This window comes from Lithobates pipiens, unplaced genomic scaffold (assembly GCF_037356315.1).
Source record: "Lithobates pipiens isolate NorthernLeopardFrog02 unplaced genomic scaffold, aLitPip1_a1.2 Scaffold_8, whole genome shotgun sequence".
Classification (NCBI taxonomy): domain Eukaryota; kingdom Metazoa; phylum Chordata; class Amphibia; order Anura; family Ranidae; genus Lithobates; species Lithobates pipiens.
The window spans coordinates 42,175,246-42,202,214 of NW_027507903.1; the positions used below are offsets into that span (position 1 = coordinate 42,175,246).

General features: G+C 43.1%; 2 protein-coding genes across 4 annotated transcripts in view; one reads left to right on the forward strand and one right to left on the reverse strand.

The window, feature by feature from the left end:
* POLG (DNA polymerase gamma, catalytic subunit) overlaps positions 1-8,332 on the forward strand; it is a 103,403-nt gene extending 95,071 nt beyond the window's left edge. For both annotated transcript variants that reach the window (XM_077471246.1, XM_077471247.1), the window contains exons 19-22: positions 467-632; positions 2,500-2,708; positions 5,258-5,418; positions 8,089-8,332. In XM_077471246.1, coding sequence (XP_077327372.1) covers positions 467-632; positions 2,500-2,708; positions 5,258-5,418; positions 8,089-8,153 — 601 coding nt within the window. In that variant the 3' untranslated portion in view covers positions 8,154-8,332. The remainder of the gene's footprint in view (positions 1-466; positions 633-2,499; positions 2,709-5,257; positions 5,419-8,088) is intronic.
* Positions 6,173-26,969, reverse strand: part of FANCI (FA complementation group I) — a 100,969-nt gene continuing 80,172 nt past the window's right edge. For both annotated transcript variants that reach the window (XM_077471244.1, XM_077471245.1), the window contains exons 32-38: positions 22,376-22,563; positions 21,178-21,234; positions 21,019-21,078; positions 18,886-18,951; positions 15,657-15,752; positions 15,433-15,558; positions 6,173-8,443 (exon numbers count right to left, since the gene is read on the reverse strand). In XM_077471244.1, coding sequence (XP_077327370.1) covers positions 8,387-8,443; positions 15,433-15,558; positions 15,657-15,752; positions 18,886-18,951; positions 21,019-21,078; positions 21,178-21,234; positions 22,376-22,563 — 650 coding nt within the window. In that variant the 3' untranslated portion in view covers positions 6,173-8,386. The remainder of the gene's footprint in view (positions 8,444-15,432; positions 15,559-15,656; positions 15,753-18,885; positions 18,952-21,018; positions 21,079-21,177; positions 21,235-22,375; positions 22,564-26,969) is intronic.

A 26,969-nucleotide genomic window follows, 5' to 3' on the forward strand; every position in this document is an offset into this window, starting at 1 on the left:
TTAAAATCGCACAGTTTTGGAACCCTGGGAACTACTGCATTCTGGTGTGAACATGATACACAGGGATTGATTTTCTAAAACTGAAGAGTGCAAAATCTGGTGCAGCTCTTCATTGTAGCCAATCAGCTTCTAACCTCAGCTTGTTCAATTAAGCGTTGACAAAAAAAAAAAACTGGAAGCTGATTGGTTTCTATGCAGAGCGGCACCAGATTTTGCACTCTCCAGTTTTAGTAAATCAACCCCATAGTGTGAATGGGCTCTCAAGTTTATTGACTTGAGTCTACATACCTTTTCCTGATAAAGCAGATGATGCCATACCTTTCACAAATAAGCAGTACTGGACATATGTAGCCCTATTTTAGCCTAATTTTATTGATATGCCTTTTAATTTCATTTTCGCTTGAAGGTAATAGCAATGGTACTACTATTGTAGTTTCCTATTAAAGCCAGATACTTTTCTTCATAGATCCAGGAGAAAGTGGAACTTGATCAGTCGTAAACTATGGACTGGAGGAACGGAGTCTGAGATGTTCAACAAGCTGGAAAGTATAGCTATGAGCCCCACACCCAGTACACCAGTCCTGGGATGTCGTATTAGTAGAGCACTGGAACCAGCTGTTGTGCAAGGGGAGGTATGTTACCTGAATATTGGGTCTCATATATGGGTGTTGTCAGTGCCAGGACATCCGGAGCCCCGGGGCAAAGATGGGAAAACTGCCATTTTCAGTGTCATTTTAAAGCAGGAAAATATTACTGAAAACAATACAAAATTAAATTAGGTTTAATTTGATACAATCAGAGTTCACTGGCACATTTTAAATATATGTATTTTATTAAAGGTACTTAAAGTGCTTTAAAAAAAACGCAGCTTAGCTTCCCCGCTGACAGGACAGAGCTCTGCCTTAATTACCAATTGTATCAGTAATATAGCTGAGCTCATAATTATCAGCGCAGCTATTTTTTATACTGTATTTGGTGTGTATCACACTTAGTAGCTGCTGCTATATAAGTTTGTTTATTTTTCACTAGGTAGTTATTGGCGCAGTATTTTTTATTTTTATTGGCTGTATCAGTAATATGCAGCATGAAGGGGGTTAATGTGTTGCCGATGGTCACTAATGCATTAGTGACAAGTGTCAGTTAACCCCTTTGTGCTGCATTAGTGACACAAGTATCAGTGCTATGCTGCAGCATAAAGGGGTTAATGAACACCGATACTTGTGCCACTAATGCAGCACAAAGGGGTTAACTGACAATGGTCATTAATGCATTAGTGACCAGTGGCAACATAGTAACCCCCTTCATGCTGCATATTACTGATACCATTGGTATCCAATATCACCTCTCCCCTCCCCCCAGAGATACCCGGGTCATCTGTAACAGTTCATCTGCTTACTATTGATGCACTGCCGTCTGCCTGGTTGGTTCCTCCTCTGGGTCGCATTCACTGTGGTGCCCGGCCGCTCTCTACGGGTCATCTCTCTCTCTCTTCCTGCCTCCCAGTGACGTCACGTCGGGACTCGGAAGTGCCTGTCGGGCAGAGATCACTCCAAGGCTCCGCCTGACAGGGACAGGAAGACTGGGTCCTATATTTGTGCTGGGTGCAGGAGCACACTCGGCACATCATTGCAGGCAGCTGTGCGAGATTGTAGTGTGGCCGGTTGGCGGTAATCACAGTATGACCAAAACCTTTTTAGCAGCACACTGCCAGCAATGCGCCCCCCCTCCCATGGTAATTTGTTCCACCCAGGGCACCCGCCCCTTACGCCGCCCCCCTCCCTTTGTACCGGCCCCGGGTGTTGACACCAGACTCTAACTTTTAAACCTAGTAAAAGTAAGAAATGGCATCCTATTAGTTAATGTTGGCCATTCTTTCACTTACGCTACATATCTGAATGCTCAATTACAGCAGTGCATTGCAGCAAATGAAAACTACTGTGTATTGTTAAAAATGGTGCCCTAGACAGCTTATTCAAATGAATAGGCTTCTTTAACACAGTGCAAACAGTTTTCTCAGCACTCTTACCAGCCAGCCTGCAAAACAACCGAATTGGCCCTGTGTAACAGTGTACATTAAAAACAAGAGGTTTTGTGTGCACACATTTGCAAATATATGCATAAGCGGCAGTGCCCACAATGAGGGACCTCTGTATATACTATAGTACTAACTCTATGGTCCTAATTCCCTTGCACTATACAGTGGGCGGGGGGAATACCCAATGTAACATATGAAATGCTTGGTGGATGCACCTCTTTCTTCACTGCAATTACATTATAGCATGTGTGATAAGGAAGTCAAATACAGAGGCCTGGGTATATTAGAATAAAAAGCTGCAATAGTAGATAATAAAGTACATTTATGATTGGTATCATGTGCATTGTATATACACTGAAGTCCTAGCTTGTTGCCTTAACTTTTGTCATTAATTTCACTGTCCAAAAACGCAAACATTTTACCCCCTAGAAACCATTCCTCACCATTACTTTGTTTTTGTTCAGTTTATAACTAGCAGAGTGAATTGGGTTGTACAGAGCTCGGCTGTGGACTACCTTCATCTGATGCTGGTGGCCATGAAGTGGCTTTTTGAGGAGTATGACATAGATGGGCGTTTCTGCATCAGTATCCATGATGAAGTGCGTTATCTGGTGTGTAGTGAGGACAGATACCGAGCAGCACTGGCTCTCCAGATCACAAATCTGCTGACAAGGTACATATTTGCATTAGAGGTACTTTAACCACAGCCTGAATGTGATCAGCTAGTTCAATAATTTTCAAATATGTTTTATGGCCTATTCCATTGCTTGGAAATGCTTCTAAGTATTCTATACTGGACAGCCGCCCACTGTGTTGGAAAGAACATCTTCTAGCACGATAGAAAAAAATGAAATGCTCAATCGGTTGCAGGGCTGGAACATGAAGTTCTAGTCAGGAGAGGATCCCCTTTTGCTCTCTCACTACAAGGGCTACTTCTGGTTCCTCATTGATGGTTGATGATTGTCATTGCTATTGTGTTGTCTCACTGAATCCAGATTGGATGACTGTCCAGCCGGGTGATTTGGTGCTGCAGGGACAACCAAATCACCCAAAGTTTCAGAATGTTGTTCGGTAGACCTAATTCCTTTGACATTCAAGTTCCCTGCAGCAGGGTGCCCAGGACTGCTTCCTAGCCCAACAAGTTAGGCTCTTTCACAAAAGCTGAATTCCTGAGCCACCATGCAAAGGCCAACAGTGTAGGTAGTAATCTCCTACCTGACAGTGTGTGTCCTGCAGAGGAGAGAGCGGGAGACAACAGTACTGAACAGAGGGCGGGAGCTGCTGGAGTTAACTTTTCATATTAACAAGCTAGTGATTAGTTGCTAGTACTGCTCGGTGTCCTAATAACCAATCATCTGCTGGTTAACTGAGGCATCTCCCACCCTCCATCCAGTATTGTTCTGTCTCCCACAGGGGAAGCAGGGCCATGTCTGCATTCTATCTGTCTTGCAGACCCCGCAAAGAAAACATAGGAAACTACATTCTAACACTGGCTGTGCCTACAGTATTGCTTTTGGTGCTCTGCAAAGTAGAGGTAAAAGTATATCGCTGTGTCCCAGAGCATGGGGTGCAGGCTTATTCTCATAACAATCCAGAGGGCTAGAAAATGTGAATAGGAAAGGATCGCCCACTACTCATAACAGCTTAGGTGACTAAACCATAAGGAGCGGCCTCAGCCTACATGTCTCCACCACGGCTTAATCATAGTGTCCCTGTGACTGAACCCCCGGTGGGTGGGGCAAAATGCATCAGTGTTTAGTGGTGGAGACGTGTAGGCTGAGGCTGGTCAGGAGTAGTGGCAATGCTTTCCTCTTTACATTGGCTGTGCCTGCAGTTTTGTGTAATGGTGGCAAATTAAATCTTCAATACCTTTTATTAAAAAAAAAGTTTATGTATATTTATTTTCATTAATGTCAGCTCTTTGTACCTTGTAATAAAAGTGTCAGATAGCACATCTAGAAATGTAATTTTTTTTACTGCCCTGCTCAGACTTCTGGATATGAGAATGAAGCCAATGAATGTGGGAAGCGTTCCCGAGGTGGACTACAATAGAAGGTGCACATGCATCCAGTGATGACATTTTAAAAGCACTGAAAACCTCCCATTCATAAAATCTCCACCCATGGGCTAGGTATTCACATGAATGACTGAAAATGGGGACTCAAATGCATTACAACAGGCAGGCAAAATTATTTTTGGGCCTAGTAGTTCAAAGACTGCTCATAGCTTGAAAACACACTCTGAATTGCACAGGAGGAAGAAAACAAAAACACAATACTCAGAAAAGAAGTATGTAACCATGGTGTGATGATTCAAATAAACTGGTGATGTTTAGTACATTTTGCTGGATTCTAATATTTTTAGATGGGTTTAGTGTCACTTTTAACATGATGATCTGGATATCGGCATATAAGTTCTAATGATGAGGTGACATTGGTACACATTTCTTCAGATAGGTGTACAAATATGGCAGCCAGTGTTTTGTTGATACAGTTCTTAGCCCCAGAGGCATAATGCCATATTTCCTGGCTATAACACTGTAATGTCGTTTATGCAAGAGTTGCCATAGTTCTGATTACCACTAAATGCCCAGTGAAGTGTTTGAGTTAACAGACTGTTTTTGCTCAGTGATTGGTTGCACAACTTCTCCAGATTCTGGCTGCTCCACTTTTGATAAATTCCAATCAGCTTTTATTCATTTTTAAAGCTTAATTGAACAAGCTGAAGATACAAGTTAAATGGTTGTTGGTTTTAGGAAGTGGGGGCAATGGACAGGTATATAGAAAGCTGGTCTCCTTTCAAGGTAGTACCTGTGTGATTTAGTTTATTGTTAAAGAAACCGCATACTGTAATGCATTTCAAAATAAAAATTAAACACAGAACATAATATATACTGTGAAGACTAATAAAAATGCAGTCCAGTTCCTAATCACTGGGCTGTATATTTATTACTCTTCACAGTATATATTATTTTCTAGCGCTACACTGTTTTTATATATTTCTTTGATTTTGTTTGTTTTAGTGTCAGCAGCTTTGCACATGATTGGTTTAGCGCAGTAGTCTCCCAAATCTTTTCTCTTTTAGTATATCCCCTGACAATGACCCTTTTAATGTTGGGGGAGATATTGCTATACGACAGAGGAAGATCCACAGATAGCAAACAGAAAGTCTCTTACTATAGAATTTATTGGTATTTCTGTAATGTTCATTTCCATTTTGCAGGTGTATGTTTGCTTACAAACTGGGAATGCTAGATTTGCCTCAGTCGGTGGCATTTTTCAGTGCTGTAGACATTGATCGCTGTCTTCGCAAAGAAGTGAACATGGATTGTGTGACCCCATCAAACCCAACTGGTATAGAGCAGAAGTATGGCATTCCTCCTGGTATGTTCCATCTTGCCTTTATTATCTCTGTCAGCAATTTTAAGGTCACCAAATGAAATAATTTATTGTGTAAATGTGTTTTATTAGGTTACTACATTATTGAGTCACTAAGGCCCCTTTCACACTGAGGCGGTGCGGGCGTCGGCGGTAAAGCGACGCTATTTTTAGCGGCGCTTTACCGTTGTTTTAGCGACGGTCTGTGGGCGCTAGCGGGGTGGTTTTAACCCCCGCTAGCGGCCGAAAAAGGCTTAAAACCGCCCGCAAAGTGCCGCTTTGCCGGCGGTATTGCCGCGCTGTCCCATTCATTTCAATGGGTAGGAGCGGTGAATACACCGCTCCAAAGATGCGGCTAGCAGGACTTTTTTCACTGTCCTGCCAGCGCACCGCTCCAGTGTGAAAGCCCTCCGGCTTTCACACTGGAGTGAAAGGGGCCGGTTTTTTTCAGGCGCTATTTTTAGCGCTGTAACTCCTGAAAACTGCCCCAGTGTGAAAGGGGCCTAAAGAGTTTCCAGAATCTGCAACATAGCATTTTTATATTTAACTGTTTTTTTTTTTTTTTTTTACACAATTTAAAATGCTATAAAGGAATTTTTCAGAGTCTCAAATGATAGCCATTTCATGCTTATCACCCCCCTGCTTATTTCTCATGAAATACACTTTTATGAGTGCCAGTATTTATGTGCAGACGTTGGTCACAATGGTCTTGTTGGAGACAGCAATGCCTGTAGTTTATGACACAGACATGGGTAGGATGTTTGATTGAATCCTCTTTAATCATATCATAGTTGCAAATACAAGAACTGTTTATAACATATAAAGTTATTCACTTGTGCGGAACTAATATTTATGCTGCTGGCCATGTAGAGCTCACAATCTGGCAGATTCCTACTCAATTAGCCAAACTTTGAGCCATGAGTGGCCCCGTTGGCACCACCCGGCTGAACAAATTTTAACTGAAACATCTAAGATGGTAGAAAATAGTGGGCTGTAAGGCGAACATGACTGCATCCTATCAGATACAGTTACTGTTTGGATATTCAAGCACCCATGGGTGTTGCAGCTGCTTGAATAAAAGAGCAGTCAGCAGAGATTCCTTCATTCAACTGTGGATGGAGAAATCTCTGCAATATGGATAGCCTAAGGCTATTCTATGAATTCAGGTTTCAGTACATATAGTAGCTGAAGCCTCAGCTCCAACCATGGGTTGCAGCAAAGAAAATTGATTTCCCCCATCTGCACAGAACATGTTGACAGGGGGAATCCCTGCTGATAAAAATGCATGTAAAATCCAGCAGGTGGGTTGTACCCAAGCCTATCGATGGATCAACATTGAGCCTGCCCATGTAGTTGGTTCCTGCTAAACCAGCTAAAATTTGAACCGGCTTTAGGAGGACCATAGAATTAACCACAGGTTTTGCCGGATTTCTCCCATTAACAGTCAGTGCTGATGGCCGAATCCCTCCCTCTGTGCTATTTTATTCTGACTGTGAGAGGTTTCCTCACTGCCATAATACAAGGATTACTGCTGTCGTCTATAGCCAGTGATGGTGCAAAAAAAAAAAAACCTCAACAGGTTGGCTATACTGAAGTTGGTTGATCGACTTCAGAACTAGCCTGCCCATAGATGGATTGAAATGTGTTCAGTTCTTGCTGAACGAGACAAATTTCAATCCATCCTTGGCCAGCTTACACCACCTGCTGTTTTTACGCAACACTCCTTCACCTTTTGTCTAGAAAAGAATGCTTATGCAGCTAGATGTTAAGGGTAGGCAACCTGGGGCCCTCCAGCTGTTGTGGAACTGCATTTCCCATGAGGCATTGCAAGGCTGGCAGTTACAATTACTGCCAGAGCCATGATGGGACTTATAGTTTTACAAGAGCTGGAGGCCCCCCGGGTTGCCTACTCCAGAGTATTCCTCTATAAAGCCTTGTTTCAATTAAATGAATCCAATAGGAAGTGAAGGGAAAAGCCTCATCGTGGACACAGACCCAAACGGGTGAGGTTTTCCATTATTTTGATAAGTTTCATTACCTTAGTAATTACCACATCCATTTCAACTGAGGGAAATTCTGAAATCATGGCCTGTTGGGGCACCTTGAAGATTAGAGTTGAGAAACACTGGTATTAAGCCTAGTAAACATGGGCGGACATTCAGCCCGTGTGTACTGTGGTTGCTCTGACGGAAGCCAGCCGTTCGGTCGGTTTCTGTCAAAGTAGCATGACCCAAAAAGGTCTGCCCATTGGCTCCTGTCAGAACACAACAGCTCAACAGGGGAGATCGATGTACTAACATCGGTGTGTTAGTACATCATCTCCAACCTGCGCTATCATGCAACCCGCTAGGTTTAACAAAAAAAAAAAAACTAGAGGCGTGTGTACGAGGCTTAACCCTTACGACCTATTTATACCATAACACTGTGTTAAACAGGCCATTCATTTTCTGCAGCACAATGCACAGATTGTGAATTTGTCCTGGCAGTACTTCTAAACAGAAAAAAATAGGGGTGCTTTAAGGTAGAAGCTGGACTGATTCTGACTGTCCACAAATGTGGACAAAACTTACCTCCAATCGGTTTTCAGTAATAAGTATTTTTATTTCTTGTATGCTGTACAAATATGGTACACAACAGTTATATGAACCAACATACTTTTTTTTTTTTTTTTTGCAGGTGAAGCTTTGGATATCTTTGAAATCGTTAAACTAACTAATGGTGTTTTGAAAAATGACAGCTAATCTCAACCAGTCTGTTACTGTTTGACTCCTGTGGAGTTGCATCTTGTTCATGATTTACTCATGAGGTGAAAGACCAGAACTGCTTTGTTTGATTGGAGGTTTCATGGTGTGAATAAAAGAATAGCTTTTTGTTGTGTACAAAACACATAATAAATTAACATCTATTTGGGATAGAATAATTAACATGTGAGATTTTTTTTAGTAGGAAACAAGACATAAGAGCAAATTTCCAGCTACTTCTTTCTCCGTTTTCTCTTTGGTTCTTGACTTTCTTTCCGCTCCGTGCCAGACTAGAGGGGGGAATAAAAATAAAAAAAACAATTACCAAATAAAAGCTATATATATGTACTTATCCAGTTAATGTTATAGTGTAACAGCGCTGCACCTATCGCCATTCCAGAGAGAGATATAAGCTGCACAGTCTGCCCACAGCACTTGACAAAATCTTTTAGGCTGCGCCCTCCAATGCACTTTCCATTCAGTTCTATGGAGAGTTTGTACTCTGTTGGACCATGGAACACAAACTTGTCATACAGTTAAGTGGACAGGGCAGAGCTCATGTGTGGGGCCCACTGGGAAGAATCTGACAAGTCGTGCCAGCAACCCACTAGATCAGGGACATGCAAGTGGAAGAGGCTACAAATCAAGTATTACTGCATGGGACAGCAGTGTTAAAAAAAAAAAGAATATGCATGCTAACCTTGAGTTTTGAATCAAATTATTGACTTCATGGTTCCCAGTCACTGAATAGTCTCAGGACTTCTGCAATAGAACATAACATGTTCCGGCTCTGCAGTGGTCAGGACCCACCAAAAGTGGTCCAAGGAAGCAAAGATCGGCAACAGGTTTGGGGGGGGCAGACAAGGTACATGCATGCATGTGGGGGGCTGACCTGTGTATTCTGGTCTAATAAAAGCGCTACTGTAGCTTATATTGCTGAAAAAGTTCATGTTGGTGCTGACAAAGGTGTCAGAACACACAGTGCATCACAGTTTGTTGTGTATGGGGCTGCAGAGCAGTCAGGGTGCCCATGCTGCCCCATGTCCACACCCAAAATAGTCTACAATGTGCATCAGAGCTGGACCACATCTCAATCCAATGGAACATCTGTGGGATATGCTTGAAATGAAAGTCTGATCCATAAAGGCTCCACCTTGCAACTTACAGGATTTAGTGTGACTATGAACTGAATAAACTTTGTGTGCTGCTCCAAGCACTAAATCCTGTAATACTCAGGTGCCAGCATCAGGAGGACCCACCCAGTCCCAGCACATACAAGAAAGATAAGAGGTTACACTGCCGAGGAAACAGCCGAAGTGTAAAAAGTTAAATCTGCTTTGGATGAGGTAAAACATCAGTGAAGCCAGACCAGAGTCCCACGATTTTCAGGGGGAAAAGTGCGTGTTATACGCTGATATATATATATATTGTAAATAGTTTATTTTTATCAATTTATAAAATGCAAAGTGGGTGAACAGAAGAAAAATCTAAATCAAGTCAATATTTGGTGTGACTTCCCTGGCATTAAACCAGCATCAATTCTTACACTTGCACAGTCAGGGATTTTGTAGAATTAGAGTCTGGTGCTAATGATCATCTGGTTCATATGTAGGTTGAAACACATTCATTAAACAGAAATGAGGCTTAAAACAGGGAGAGGAGCAGCCAAACTCTGCTACTAATGTGAGGTTGTGGAAGATTGCTTCATATTACGGGTCATACACCCTGACACAACTGAGCACAGGAACAAGACACAAGGTATACTGCATCAGCAAGGTTTCTCCTGGGCAAAGATTTTAAAGCAGACTGAAGGTTCAAACACTTTTGAAGAAGCACAAAGAAACGGGCAACATTGGGGACAGTAGAAGCACTGGTCGGTCAAGGAAGCACAGGTCATTATAAAACATCCTGCAAGCAGCATCCTTGGGGCGGTTTTGGAGTGGTGTATACACCGTTCCCAAAACACCTTGTCCATTAAAATGAATGGGCAGCGCTGCCGCATTCACTACTATTTTCTTATGTGATCTACATGATGTTTATAATTCTTTTGCTTCATCCTTAGGGTCCTAAACAGATCAAAAATGGATACGGATGTCAATTTTTACATCTATTTTTTTTACAACAAAAAAAGTGACTGAACGCCAATGTTTTTGGGTGAAAAATGGATGTTCATCTGTTCCCCTTTTTAAACAGAAGAAAAATAGGGGTTTCTTCCATCTCAAAAAACAGAACTTAAAGGGGTTGTAAAGCTTCGTTTTTTATTTTCTAAATAGGTTCCTTTTAAAGTGGTTGTAAACCCTTACAACCAACTTTGACCTACAGGTAAGCCTAGATTAAAGCGGAGGTCCACCCTTAAGTGGACCTTCCGCTCATCGGAACCCTCCCCCCCTCCGGCGCCACAATTGGCACCTTTCAGGGGGGAGGGGGGTGCAGGTACCTGTACAGTACAGGTATCTGCACCCACTTCCGGGATAGCTCTCTGCGGAAAAGGGCGTAGATTACTCCCCTTTCCGAAAGTCCCCCGCTGCCTGCTGGGAAACACACAGATCCCAGAGGCAGCGGGGACCGTCCTTATTGCGCAGCGCGACTCGCGCATGCGCAGTAGGGAACCGGGAAATGAAGCCGAAAGGCTCCACTTCCTGATTCCCATACCCAAGATGGCGGCAGCAGCACCCGAGAGACGATTGGGAGATTGGCTTCGGGTGCCGACATTGCGGGCGCGCTGGGCGGGTAAGTGTGACTATTTTAAAAGTCAGCAGCTGCAGTATTTGTAGCTGCTGGCTTTTAAAAAAAAATAAATAATAATAATTAAAAAAAAAACACGCGGACTCCCGCTTTAAGGCTTACCTGTAGGTCCAAGAAATATCTCCTAAACCTACACGGTTTATGAGACATTTGCCGAAAGACCAGCACCGCTGTCTACGGCGCGGCGAGCAGGCGCACTGAGCACGCCGCTGTCAACGGTGATATGCCACGAGTGGTGGCTCCTGTGCGCATGCTCGGGAGTGACGGCTTCGCCTAATGCCAGCGGTGGAGCAGCGAGATCCACCGAGAAGATGGATGCTCCGGACTATAGGGGACAGCGGTGACTTCGCTGGCTCCTCCATCGCATAGTAGTCCATTATGCTTTACCTTTGCAGGCAATCAAAGAGGAATAAACCCATCAGGGTTTACTTCCTCTATAAGCTAGTGCATTGTTGGTTTACTTACCTTTTCCTTTGATTTCCCTTCTAAATGTTTTTTTTCTTTGTCTGAATTTCTCACTTCCTGTTCCTCCTCAGTAAACTTCACACCATCATGCGAGCGGTGTTTAGTTAGCCAGAACAGCTTACTGAAGAGGAACAGGAAGTGAGAAATTCAGATTCAAAGAAAAAAAAAAACATTTAGAAGGGAAATCGAAGGAAAAGGTAAGTGAACCAACAATGCACTAGCTTAAAGGAACCTATTTTGAAAATAAAAAACAAACCTTTACAACCCCTTTAACAAAGGTGGATGTCAGTGGATGATCATCCGCCAATGTCTGCTAGCCCATAAACATACACATATGTTCTTTTTTCATCAGCCAGTGGATGGAGGAAAAATGGATATACGGAATGCCCGTGTGAAAGGACCCTTAGAAGTGAAATGAAATTGCAAAGCATGACAGTTGTCCTTCTGTATGCCTAGCCATTCATCATGGCTGCCCCTATAACATATAGAACTGTACATGATATTGTAACTTGCACTATGTTGACTTCATCTTACATCAGCCTTAACTTGCTTTTTTTTTACTGTTTGTTAATAAAATTTGTACCTAAGATATTTACCTTAAATACCTTTATTTTCCTCTTTTTGAAAAAGATATACTGTGTATATTGTGATGTGTTAAGTTTACTCCAGGCCTTTAAAGTCCCATTTGGGGGTTGCTCTTTTTTTTCCCCTTTCCTCAGTTTGTAAAGTAAAGGTTTATGGGGAACTGTATCAAATGACTGCAAAAATCTAGATATACCAAATACACAGGCCTTTCTAGATGGCAGCTCACTTCTTCATAGAATGTTAATGGATTGGTCTGACAAGCACGATCCTTCATTAATCCATGCCGATTACCACTAATGATACTGTTTTTATTACTAAAATCTTGGATCTCCCCCCCCAATTGCTTACAGACTACTGATGTTAGGCTAACCGGCCTGTCGTTTCTAGGGATATAGCTCGGCACATTGGCTTTTCTTCAATCAGCTGGTACCATTCCTGTCAGTAAACTGTCCATAAAAATTAGGAACAACGGTCTAGCTATCACCCGACTGAGTTGCTTAAGGACCCTCGGGTGTAAGCTGGTCCTGGTGACTTGTGTTAACCACTTAAGGACCGAGCCTCTATTTGAGATTTTTTGTATACAAGTTAAAAACATTTTTTTGCTAGAAAATTACTTAGAAAAAATTATATATAATGTTTGGGGTTCTAACACCCTAGAGAATAAAATGGCGGTCGTTGCAGTACTTTGTCACATCGTATTTGCACAGCGGTCTTATAAGTGCACTTTTTTGGGGGAAAAAAATATATATATTTTTTTCCAAAATTGCCTTTTTTTGTTTATAGCACAAAAAATAAAAACCACAGAGATGATCAAATACCACCAAAAGAAAGCTCTATTTGTGGGAAAAAAAGGACATCAATTTTGTTTGGGTACAACGTTGCACGACTGCGCAATTGTCAGTTAAAACGCAGTACCATATCGCAGAAAAAGACCTGGTCATTAAGGGGACAAATCCTCCGGTCCTTAAAGTGCAAGTTCACTTTTACAGAAAAATCTGTAAGGTCAAATTACACAGGTCCCCTTCCTCGCCCCCTCCCCTGGGTCCCACTGGCCTGTACCATGGCAATCTCCGGTTCTGTGCCCTGGTATATTCACACCAGGAGCCCGGGGCTGAGAAATCCTCTCTGCAGCCCTGCTTCTTCTCCATAGCTGACAGGATGGGCTATGCCGCTGCTGATTGGTCGGCACCACGCATGTGATGGTGCTGACCAATTAGAATACTCCAAAATGTGCCTCTTGACGAGGGACGTTTTGGACACTCAGCTCAGGGGATTTCTAAGCCCCGGACTCCCAGGGGACCTGTGTAAGTTCACCTTACAGAGTTTTCTGTAAAGGTGAACTTACCCTTTAACCACTTAAGGACCGGCCGCCGCAGTTGTACGTCAGCTGTTTGAAGAAGAATGCCATTGTTATGGCAGCAGCTAGCTGCCATAACCCCGGTATCCTCTTCATCAGTGGGCAATCTGCTTTCAGATAAAAGTGGTCTCTGCGGCGGATTCCCTCCTAAATCGCCCCTGCCCATGAAAATCAAATGCGCTTAGCGGAGGTTAAAAGTGCCCCGCTAGCAGTTCGAAAAGCCCCTGCTCGCCCCAGTGTGAAAGTGCTCTTAGAACATCACATTCCTTTTTTCATCAAGCAGAGGGGCTCAACATATCTTGCACCCAGGTCCACTGATTTCATAAAAACACCCTTGATGAGGCCTAATACATATAACACATGTAGCAAAATAAAACAATAAATTATTAAAATACATTTATGCTTTGATGATAGAACAGCGGAGATCCAGTTCTACATTTAACACGCTTGGAACAATACTTTTTAATTCATACAATATATCAACCTTGACTTCTTTTTATGGTTCACCTGGTGTGTGGTCAGTCACCCCTGCCGTGTGCAGGCCCGCGTTCCAGCCAGGAGATGACTTCACGAGGATCCTCAAAGAACGACACTTAGCCGTCATGTTCCACTTTCAGGTGAGCAGGGAAGAGCATGGACATGATAGCAGGCTCAGATGTGGTAGTTTGAGCTTGTCAGGGTAGGATGGAGGAGGATGGAGATGGAGAAGGTGACAGAGACAGAGCCTAGTGCTGGCTTGAGGGTCAGGTGTGCCAAGATGCCCGCGGGCCTCTGTGTACAGGCCAAAGCCGCGGACTTGCCTGAGTGCAGATTCCGTTTAGTAAGGTCACCTCTCCGCTCTGTGGTCGGATGGCCGATGATTTGGAGTGTCCAGGCAGGATGGGAGGATGTTAGCCTGCACAGGGCCTAACGCTGGTTCCGAGGACGGGTGTTCCAAGATGGCCGCAGCCTCCGTGTGTAGGCCAAAGCCGCGGACTCGCCTGAGTGCGGCTGCCGCGCAGGAGGACGCCGCTCCGATCAGGTCGCCGGAGGGCCAGAAATCAGGTGGGGTATGGAGAGGGTCCCCAGATAAGCTGCCCGCTCGAATGGGGGGATTTTTAGAGTGGAGGATTATCTTATTATCAGGATTAATCCTGGAGCTCTAAGCATGTAGGTCCTACACCATGCTCCATCAGGCCACGCCCCCAACCTTGACTTATTTTTAATCAATTCTCTTTTCCCTCACCTCTGATTTTTTTTGACCCCAAAATTGAAGCTCCTTTGGGGTCTCTATTATGGACTAGATAGAAACTCATGTGAATATTATATATAGTGGAACCTTGATTAAGGAGTAATGCTGTTAACGAGCATTTTGAAAGACAAGCAAAAAAAAATAATAATAATCCTGACTTGGTTTGCGAGTGTTGTCTCGCAAAATGAGCAAAATTCAAGCTAATGTGGTGTGCAGTACACATTTTTTTCAAAAGAATAGAGCTTGCTTTAGGTAGTATTTAATCACCACTGGGTTTTTTATTTTTTGCTAAATAAACGAAAAAATCTTTTGAAAAAACAAAACAAAAAAAAAAGCATGGCTTTCTTCATTTCTATTTTGCAAATAAATAATCCCACTTAATAAATTTAGGCCAAACTGTATTCTGCTACATTTCTTTGGTGAAAATAACCCAAATCAGTGTTTATTATTCAGTTTGTAGGAGAGTTATCACAAATTATGGTGAATGTATATATCGATGGCCTTTCTAATTTCTTTAGGCCCGAAAAAGCCAGGACAATACAAATATCCCCAAATAACCCCTTTTTGGAAGGTAGACAGTCCAAGGTATTTATTAAGCGGCATGGCGAGTTTTGTAAAGTTGTAATTTTTTTGTCAAAATTTTTTGGAATATATAAGCAATGCAAAGCTACCACAAACAATTAACTCAGCAGAAGAGTTGGCAGGAGGGCTACTATACATGGGTGGAAGTGTAATAGCAGCCAGACAGCGAGAAGTGGTACAAGGCATAGCTGACAGGTCCTCCGGTAGCAAGGGAGTCTGTACTCAGGCTCCCTCTTAAGTGGTCTGTTCCCCAAAGGCAATTATGACTGTATGTATCATGGTTTCTGACCTAGAACAGCTGGTCTGTCTCTTACCTGCATGTTATCTGGCTCATTTTCCTCATCCTCAGAGCCTTTTTCCTGCAGAGCTTCATCCAACGTGGCTGCATTGATTCTGAAGTCTCTTGAAGTGCTCAGCTTTATGTACTGCATCAGGTTGACCTTAAAAAAAAAAAAAAAACACAAATTGGTAAAAATACAGCAGTAAAATTGCTGCCTGTGTCCAAAAATGTATGTCACATTGAAAAAAAAGTCTATACCTTTGACTTCTTAGACAGCTTGATCAAAAACTCTTCATATTTTTCAATCGCAAATATCAAGTTTGGTATTGGTTTGGTTTCACGGAGGATTTTTGCCTAAAAAATAATTGTTACAATGAGAAAATCTAAATATATTCATAAACTGTAGACATTTTATCCAGGTAATCATATAAAGGTGTTGGCAAACAAACCCTGAAATTGTATTTGGCCAACCGTTTTACACAAATACTGTTCAATCAGTTTGTTTTAAAGTGAGTAAAATTACATTCAACAAAAGGATTAAGAGTGATTTACTAATGTAATAGAGGCCTTTACTTAGCAAAGCAAATGCTAGTAAATTAGGTGTATAGGTCGTCACACAATTATATATGAACAAAAGGATGGAAACTATGTTCTTCAAAATCTTTACACTAAGTACCAAAATCCTATTTTCTGTTGATTGAGGGACACAGGAAGCCTTAAATATTTGGGATCTCCAAAAAGCAGTCCAACTGAGAGGTTGGCAACAAAACGAACAACCACTAACGGCCCAAGAAAACTCACATAAAACTGTTGACTGCCTGCAACACGAAGACTCCTTAAGGAGCACATTTTATGTTAAGGAGCACATTTTATGTTAAGGAGCACGCCAATGGACACATTATATGTTAAGGGGCAAGCTAATGGGTACATGTTAAAGGGCATGCTGATGGGCACAAAAAATGTGCCCTTTAGAGTGTCTCTTAACATAAAATGTGCCCATCAACGTTCCCAGCAACCAATTACTGCTGAGCGATGGGGACCTGGCCCATTGGACTGGGGGTGGATAGAGGGCGGAAGAACCAAATCCTAGTTGGGGTAGAAGGCAGAAACTACCTTTGGCAAGAAGGAAGTCCTGGGCCTTAACATATCCTTGTCTCTATGACAAACCAAAATGTTCCTTACAAGATAAGGCACTCACCTTACACCCACAGGGTACCCAGGACTCCTCCCCAGCCCAACAGGCTGGCAACCATCTTAAGGATTCTCCAAAAGACAGGAAGTTCTTCCCCCAACTTCAAAGCAGTTTCCCAGGGCCACCACACCAGGGACAACCTGGTCCTTTGTAATAGGTAAAAAGAAGGTCTGTCCAGAGACTGGATCAACTTATCCTACAACATCAAAATTTTGCATTGTATAGGTCTGGAGTGAAACTGGGCAAATGGCACGGGCTCAGAAAAGGCTACTGTGACTATCAGAAATAGGACTCTCTTGCAACTGCTGAGAGTCAGGTGAATCCTAGACTCAGAGATTCAGAGATAAAATCTGGGACCAGATATGGATACAAGAATGCAGCAGGGCTAGTACTGGGGTCCGCACCCTGGTAAATAGCAGAGGTGCAGACAAGAGTCTGAAAGGCATTAAGCGGATAGTGCTGGCGTCCCACAGCATAGGAAATGCTGATTCGTGGAAGAGAGGGAAACATGTAAGAAAGCATCTCTAATGTCCACAGAAGCCAGAAAGTCTCTCTGGTGAAATGAGGCAATGACGTATTTGGCAGATTTCATTTCAAATTTTTGAACTTGAATGAGGTTATTTTCAGGGCTTTGAGATTCAAATGGGGCAAATGCCCCCTTTAGGCTTAGGAATGGTGAACACTTTAGAGTAAAGCCCCTGGAACTGTTCTGCCACATGAACTGGAGCAATGACACCTAGATCTATAACATAGCCGGCCTGATGCTAATCTGTGCTCTAACGCAGGAAGGTTGGAAAAAACAGATACAGCAGAGGGCAGGAAGTGCAAATGAAGTTAGTGAGCCTGGGATACTACCTCCCCTACATCTAAGTACCTGAGACACAAGAGGATACCAACTCCCCCACACCAAAGCACCCGAGACACAAAAGGGATACCAACTCCCCCACACCAAAGCACCTGAAACAAGCTGTCCAAGTATCTGCAAAGGTTATCAAATGTCCCTCTTTTCTGGAAAGTGGGGGCACATCGTAATGTAGAGGAAGGCTTGTCTGAAAAAGGATGTTTCCTAAAAGATAAGGAGGAACAGAGCTTTGCAGTCTTTTCATTAGGCTTCTTCCATTCAGGCCAAAAAAAAGAAGGTCTTTGCAGCAGTAGGAACTCAAAATCACGCAAGCCTGGAGACAACTGACTGCTACTCCAAATGCAGAGTAATATGCACTTCATCAATAAGGTCTGGTACAACCCCCAGAAACGTTTAGGTGAAAGCAGACTACAGTAAGACTACAGCATCTAAAAAACACCTCTTAAGAAATAAATTGAGACTCTGGATCACACTGGACCACTGATCCAAGTCTTCTGGGGGATTAGAGATAAGACTTTGTGGGGCATGGCGGTAGAGTGCTTTGAAAGCCTCTGTGGCCAAAGTGTGTGAGTGCACATGGTTAAAAAGTCCTGAATGGACATAGAGGCCCATGAGGACAGGGGACAGGGGACTCAGCCCCACCCGACGGAGCTGAAGAGGACTCAGATGAAGAGGATCCTTTTTCAATTGGGGTGCCAGGTTCCAGATTACAGGTGCTGGTTCCATCAGATGATTCTAAATAAATGCCGCCAGAACTGTTAGGAAAGTATGGACTGGGGTCACCTACACCAGAGGGGTTGCCACCTGAGCATTTCTGTGCAGACATGTTGCAGACATGTAGCAGCAATGCAACGTAGCCCAAAGTGAAAGGCGAGACTTTAGTTGCTCTCAAAAAACAAAACAGCTTTGCTGATGTCAGGTGGCTAGAGGTGATCAGGTCAATGTAGGCGGGCACTGGTAATGGACTGGAGCCTGAGGTTTCAAAAGGTGTTTGCAAGCAACTGCATGTGGTGCTTCCTCTATGCTGAATGGCAGGAAAGAGTGCTGAATATGCATGCACAACACTCCAAATCAATTGCCGAGAAAGGCAATTCTTAGAAATTATGAGTTTAAACCAAAAACTGTTGCCATGTCTTCAAAAATTTAAATCTGAATGTTTATGGTAGTTGTTCAATCACAATGGCATCATCTATCAATTTAAAAAAGGCATTTCCAATTACGTGTTTACCCTCACTGAGTGTATGCAGACATTTATAACCAGTTTCATATAAAAAGTGGTATCACTATAAAATATATTATGAATGTTACTGTTGAGTCTGCAGACTCCCCTGGGTTGTGGTTTCCCTGAAAGTAGACCTTTGGAAATGGTGCCGTTTACCACACCCATTATGAAATTATTATATACAATAGTGATGCAAAGAAGTACAACTTACAGAAGATAAAGCAGCCACATCCTCCTTTTTCTTTTTTTCTCCACACAGTGCCTCATTCTGTATATTCTGTTTAACAAAACAGTATTAAAAAACACAAGACACTCATTTTGAAAAATTAGGAAACAAATCAAAACATTTTTTATTCTAAACTGTGCCTTACTTTAACACACTATTTTAAAGTGTGCCTATTGAAAAAGTACACATGCATAAGTTAAAGATGATAGATTAGCTTCCATACTGGGCCTATTCTGGCACTCCTCTCCTACATGTAAAAAACATAATTTGTCTGCTAGAAAATTACTCAGAACCCCCAAACATTGTATATATATGTTTTTTTTTTTTTAGCAGACACCCTAGGGCAGGGGTAGGGAACCTCGGCTCTCCAGCTGTTTTGAATCTACAAATCCCATCATGCCTCTGCCTCTAGGAGTCATGCCTGTGATTGTTAGGGTCTTGCAATGTCTCATGGGATTTGTAGTTTCAAAACAGCTGGAGAGCCGAGGTTTTAGGTCGCACGGTATTTGCACAACAATTTTTCAAACACGTTTTTTTATGGAATAAAAACTGTTTCACAAATTAAAAAAATTTAAAAACAGTAAAAAGTTTGCCCAATTTTTTTGTATAAAGTGAAAGATGATATTACGCCGAGTAAATAGATACCCAACTTGTCACGGTTTAAAACTGTGCACACTCATGGAATGGCGCCAAATTCGGTTCTTAAAAATCTCCATAGGCGATGTTTTACATTTTTTTTACAGGTTACCAGTTTAGAGTTACAGAGGAGGTCTAGTGCTAGAATTGTTGCTCTCGGAGATATCTCACATGTGTGGTTTGAACAGTGTTTACATACGTGTGTGTTTGCTTCTGTGCACGAGCACAAGGGGATGCTTTAAATGTAAAAAAAAGTATTGTTTATTTTACTTTTTTTTTTTGGATCACTTTTATTCCTACTACAAGGAATGTAAACATCCCTTGTAATAGGAATAGTGCGTGACAGATCCTCTTTATGGAGAGATATTTGGTCTATAAGACCCCACATCCCTCCTCCAGGCTGGAAAGCATGAGATCAAAAAAAAATAAAAAATTTAACGATTCCATGCTTTCCAGCTGCGATCGCGGCTTTGTTTACAACCACGGCCCAGGCATCATAACGTTGCGCCCGGGCCTCCGACGGTCATAGAGATGACTGGTGACCATCTGGTCACCGGAAATCTCTATGCTAGTCATCCAGCGGCTTCTTTATCCAGGTCCCCGATGGCACGGGAGAGCCAGGAGAAGCACTAGAGGGCGGTGGGAGGAGGTGTCCCCTCCCGTCGCCTGTAAGAACGATCAAGCGGTGGAACTGCAGCTATGATCCTTCTTACGGTGCACAGAATCGCCGGCTTTAAAAGATGATACATAATTGATGCCTGTAGTAGTTGCAGCCATCATTCAGATATCCCCACTGAAAGTCAAAGATTTCATATGACATCCTTGGGCTGGAAATGATTAGGCAGTTCAGGCCTCATGCACGCTGGCACTGGAAATTCTCTGCTTTAAAACAGGTTTAGCTGCATTTAGGTGCGTTTACACCCGTTCAGCTCTGCAAAACCAACTTTAAAGTGTTTGTAACCCTAAAAAAAATTATATACAAATAGATCCTGTTTCTTTAAAGCATAGGGCTTGTGCTTTGTAATATGGCCCTCTGTATCACCTGAAATACCTAGCTGATCCTGCCTCGCTCTGCCCTCCCCCCTGTGAACTGACCACGGTAGATCATGGCTGCTGGGCCCTGACACTGTGGTCAGTTTACGGGCCTCTGTCATCCGCAGCTCTCCTCTGTCCGATCGGCGCTATAGAATAAGGTATACAATGGCTTTTTTTTTTTTTTTAAATCACACACACTTGGGAACATAGCATTATCTAGCACAGGGGATTGGGCAGACTTTACAACCACTTTAAAATCGGACTGTGAATGCAAATTTTTCTTGATTTGGTAAGCGCACCTAAAAAGGTAAAGCATGTAAAGGCTTCTGAAAGTTGATTGTACAAATGTACATAGACTTGGGAGAGGTTTTGGCTTTTTAAACATCAAACCTGAGAATGGCAATAAGCTATGCTGCTATTCCTAACACACACTGTTGTTGCACATACCTGTGTATAAGTAATGAAGGCATAGCACTGAGGTGTTAAATGCGAGCCTGAGAGTTTAACCTGTAGACAATAAAACGCTGTTAAGCTTTGTCTTTTTATTTTTTTAGTTACGAGAACAAATTAGAGTGTTAAAAAGGAAAAAAAAAAAAAAAAACGTACCAACTTTTCCAAACGTGTAGGAACAGCCCCCATGTGATTAGTACAAACCTGCAAATACTGGACATAAGACAACATCAGACAAGACTGCTTATTACTAGATCTATCATAGTTAAATTCAACAGGAATTTCTTTTCGTAAAATATGCTTTCTGGAGTTCACTAAGAGGCAAAGGATCAGTAGGTATTCTGATATAATTGGGTTATACTGCTGCCCTCAGGAGTTTTGGACACTGGCAAACAGAAAAAATAAATACACATCAAGCCATCCCCGTATAACCTCACCTAGTCCTTGATTTGTAAGCAAGCAGTACATAAGACTAAGAGCATAGAGAGATGGGACCTGTGCTCCTAGTGAATGCCATGAAATTGATTTTATGGCAAGTACAAAAAACGGTAAGTATGATAAGGCCCCTTTAACACTGGGGGGCTTTGCAGGCGATACCGCACTAAAAATAGTGCAAAGCGCCATGAAACAGCCGCTGCTGTCTCTTCAATGTGAAAGCCCCGAGGGCTTTCTCACTGGAGCGGTGTGCTGGGAGGACGCCAAAAAAAGTCCTGCTAGCAGGATCTTTGGAGCGGTGAAGGAGCGGTGTATATATATTGAAATCAATGGGATATCGCCATTATACCGCCGGCATAGCGCTGCTGCAGCGGCACTTTGAACCCCCTTTTCGGCCACTATCGGGGGTTAAAAATGCTCCGCCAAAACGATGGTAAAGCGTCAATAAATATAGTGCCGCTTTACCGCCAGCGCCGCCCCAGTTTGAAAGGTGCCTTAGAATAATGATGTATCTTTTTTTAGGGACAAGGGATTGTAGTTATTCGGATATGATTGGGACGTTCAAAAAGCATGCCACAGAGGGGTGGGCAATGGTCACAGAGATCCAACAAGCTGGATGACAAATAGGGGTAGTAACTATGGAATTTACCACTAAGGAGGCTCTGGTGATCCAGAAGAGGAGCAGGCTGGAGGTGTAGTTATATGGAAAAATTGCTGCAGCATGGTCACATATTTTTATGTTATATGATTTGCATTCTGGGACAGAGCAGTTTTACCCATGCTTTTTTATCTTAATAATTAGATCCAGTGTCCCCTAATAAACTAGGAAGAAAACATTTAATTCACATGAGGATACAACAGTCTTACATATATTCAAATGCATTTGGTATAGGTTTTCACTTCCACTATGACGACTCACATATTTGAGAAGAGCAGTCAGAGCTGTGTACATCTTAGTGAGTTCCTTCAATAAAGTGTCTATACAGCTTCCAGTTGGTAAGGCAGTCTGGATCAGTTCATGGCAGGCAGTCAGTAATGTACCCAGCTGCAGAATAACAGCCTTTTCTATAGGTTCTCTAGAATTTGTAGCTTGAGTGTCATTGTCATCTGAAAAAAATTAAATAAAAAGAATGCATTTAACGTTTAACAATAATTTGGTGCAGTCTATTTACATAGGTTCTATGTTCCCAGGTCCTGGTTACCTTTTTATAAATAGTTTATTACTTAAAGGCTAAGTTCACCTTTAGAACATTGTATACCAATATTTAGGGTGTAACATGTTCCAAGCTCCTGCTCCCCTTTCCCCCGTGACAGCGGGTGGGGTTTTTTCTCCTCTGCCTGCAAAGCCTTGCATTAATGCATAGAGATCTGTGGCTGAATAAACTACAAGTCCCATCTTCCACCTCAGCAGATGGCTTGAAGTTCTCAATGGACTAGGGTTGTGCTGATCAATACACTCATAGTCCATTTACACTTTCTACCTGAAAGCCCATAGAGAGGTATGAGCAGAAAGCTGGAGGGAGAGTGTGCAGGAGCCTGGCACTGCACTCGCAATCAGTGGGTGCAATGCATTTCAGGAGCCTGCAGGAAAAAACAGTGCGTTTTTTCCTACAAAAATATGTGCATTTATTATTTTTTCCTAAAAGGTGAACTCATCCTTTAACATCTCATAAAGCACAATAAATGTTCTCCAATAGTGATTGACTACTCAGGACTGGTTCATAAAGCTGGCCATATACAGAGCAAATTTCAGCCTGTTCCTGATTCATATCCCTCACATAATCGAAAGCAGCCAGTCAGAAAATTGTCAGCCGAACAGCAGCTGCATCTAAAATCAGAGGTTAACCAGGCAAAACCCCCACAGCAGGAGATTTATCCATCCATGTTGTAAAGCATGGATGGAGGAACGTGTTAGATTCATATGAAATCTATGTGTGTATTATCAGTTTAAAAGAGAAGTCCAGCCAAAGCTCATTTGGCTGGGCTTCTCCTACGGATCACAGGAGTGCAATTCGTTTTGCACTACTGTGACCCATTTTCAGCAGAGAGCGGATTGAAGTCTGCCCTCTGCTGACGTCACAGAAATCAGTGCAGCGTGCTGCCGAGAGCCTGGGACAGCCGCTGCCCGTTCCTCCACAGCTCAGTACTCCAGTGAGAGCGGAGAACTGCTGATTGACAGTCAGCAGCTCTCTGCTTGGGGGACTGTGAGAACCGAGCCATCGGCAGTGTACGATCGCTCAGTTCTTAGTGTAGAAGTGCCAGGGGGACAGATGCTGCATCCACCACTAAGGTAAGTATGAAACTGCAAAAAAAAAATTCCCTTCTCTTTTAAGTCTGCTAATCAGGTCCTTTAAATAAATTAAGATCTACAGCCTTTTCTTTCTAGCTGTAGCATTTCAGTGATCACCACCCCACCTCTCCAGTAAGGATGAGCCGAACACCCCCCCCCCCCCCCCCCCCGGTTCGGTTTGCACCAGAACCTGCGAACAGACCTAAACTTTGTGTGAAGTTTATATAGCGCCTGGCTCCTGAAGATCATGCGCTGTTTTTCAAAGTTAAAACTTTACCTAAACTACAGTTTGGTTTGGGTCTATTTGTCTAAATTTTCCTTCTGTGTCAGTCTGACTGAACTGTGAGAGGTTCAGCCTGGCCGCCGGGGGGGGGGGCACTGTCTCTGGTGGCAGGCGTGGTCCGGGCAGGCGCTTACTTTCTTTTAAGGGTATTTAAGGTGTGGACGTCACGTGGTTCGGGGGTCCGGTCCAGTATGCTGTGCTAATCACATGGTCCTGGTCCTCTTGACCAGCCCCCAGGAAGGCTATGGCCTGGGGTGCGGTTGCCCTCGACTTTAACGACTCAGGGATGGCTAGCCCAAGGCATGGAAACTAAGGAAGGATTCCAAGGTGGATGGGTGCCGTCTCCGGTTCGGGAGAGACCCATTGGACTTCGAGCACTCTAGGGGAGGACTCTTTAGAAGAACACCACGCATGGGTTGGTTTTCTTAACAAGAGCCTGGAAGGGCTGAAGTAACCAAGAGAATCCGGTCTTGTGGATATCGCCAAGCAGGCTGAAAGATCCAGGTATCCTACAAGTGTTCTACAGCTTAGTTTGCCTACGTGTTCTGTAACAACATCTGTGACAAAGACTTTGTTCCTGAGTAAGCACCTTGTTGGCTGCTAGGCCTTGAGAGAGGGACTGTCCAACCTGAGTGTTCATCCAGCTGCGAATGGCTATTCTCTGGATGCAGTCAAAGTAAGCAAGTTCCTTAATGTTTATAGACTGACATTGAGAGTACCTGAATTCCTTCCCAACCCTCTGTTCCCAAGTTAAAAGACTGTTTAATTGGTTGAAGTTTGCAAATAAAATCCATTCAAGTGGATCTATTGTCAGCCTCAAGTTACTGGCCCATCTACCACAGAACATCCCCTAGACGTACAACAAGAAGCGGAAAGTAATGGTAATCCCAAAAATAACAAGCAGCTCCTTTGGGGGTTAGTGCTACATTTAGAACCCTATTAAAGTCTATGGGACTCAAACATGTCAAATCAAAAGTGCTAATTTTAAAGGCTTATATGCAAGTTATTGTCCTAAAAAGTGTTTGGGGACCCGGGTCCTGCCCCAGGGGACATGTATCAATGCAAAAAAAAAAAAAAAGTTTTAAAAGCGGCAGTTTTTTCAGGAGCAGCGATTTTAATCATGCTTAAAGTGAAACAATAAAAGTGTAATATTCCTTTAAATTTCGTACCTGGGGGGTGTCTATAGTATGCCTGTAAAGGCGCGCTTGTTTCCCGTGCTTAGAACTGTCCCTGCACAAAGTGTAATTTCTGCAGGAAAAAAAGTAATTTAAAAGCACTCGCAGCTATAATGAATTGTCGGTTCCCCGTAAAACAGGAGAACAGTCATTGAAAGTCATTGATTAAAAAAAAAAAAAAAAAGCGTGGGGGTTCACCCCAAATTCAATTACCAGTTCCTTCAGGTCTGGTATAGATATTAAGGGGAACCCCACGTCAAATAAAAAAAAAATGCCGTTGGGTTCCCACCAAAAATCTATACCAGACCCTTTATCCAAGCACGCAACCTGGCAGGCCGCAGGAAAAGAGGGGGGGGGAACGAGAGAGCGTGTGCCCCCCCCGAACCATACCAGGTCACATACCCTCAACATTGGGAGGATGCTTTGGGGGTCTTTGACCCCACAAAGCACCATGTCCTCATGTTGATGAGGACAAAGGCCTCATCCCCACAACCCTGGCCAGTGGTAGTGGGGGCCTGTGGGCAGGGGGCTTATCAGAATCTGGAAGCCCCCTTTAATAAGGGCACCCCCAGATCCCAACCCTCTTTTCAAATGGTAAGGGGGTACAAAATTACCCCTACCATTTCACAAAGAAAGTGTAAAAAATTGTTAAAACACACACACACACCCCGTTGGGAAAAGTTTTTTTTTTTTTAATAAACGAAAAGGATTTCAGCGGTGGTAATCCACTCTTGCTATCCAGCAATGGCTGATCTCTTCTCCGGGGTCCAGCGATGGCTGAGCTCCTCTCCGGGGTCCAGCGATGGCTGATCTCGTCAGAGGGGGGTGGGGTCAGGTGACAGGTGGCCCCGTCCTCCTCAGCTAAAACCTGTCAGGCTGCCGGGATTCCTGCAGTGTCTCTGGTGGAGACAGGACCATCGGGGGAGATTAGGCATCGGTGGACCCCGGAGAAGAGATCAGCCATCGGTGGACCATGGAGAAGAGATCAGCCATCGCTGGATAGCAAAAGTGGATTACCACCGCCGAAATCCTTTTTTTTTTTTTTTTTTTTAAACAAACAAGGATTTCAGCGGTACTCTCTCTTCCCCCCTCTTTTCCAGGTTGTGTGTTCAGATAAAGGGTCTGGTATGGATATTTGGGGGAACCCCACGTCTTTTTAATTTGACGCGAGGTTCCCCTTAATATCCATACCAGACCTGAAGGGCCTGGTAATTGAATTTGGGGGGAACCCCACGCTTTTTTTTTTATCAATGACTTTCAATGACTGTTCTCTGTATTACGAGGAACCGACAATTCATTATAGCTGCAAGTGCTTTTAAATGACTTTTCTTCCTGCAGAAATGACACTTTGTGCAGAGACGGTTCTAAACACGGGAAACATGCGCCCCTTTACAGGAATACTATACACGACCTCCAGGTACGAAATTTAAAGGAATTTTACACTTTTATTGGTTCACTTTAAGCATTATTAAAATCACTGCTCCCAAAAAAAAAGCTGTTTTTAAAAGTTTTTTTTGCATTGATACATGACCCTGGGGCAGGACCCAGGTCCCCAAACACTTTTTATGACAATAACTTGCATATAAGCCTTTAAAATGAGCACTTTAGATTTCTCCCATAGACTTTTACAGGGTGTTCCACGAATTTGCCACGAACACCCCAAATTGTTCGCTGTTCGGCGAACAGGCAATGTTCGAGTCGAACATGAGTTTGTCTCAAACTCGAAGCTCATCCCTACACTCCAGTAAAGCCTGCTAGAAAGGCC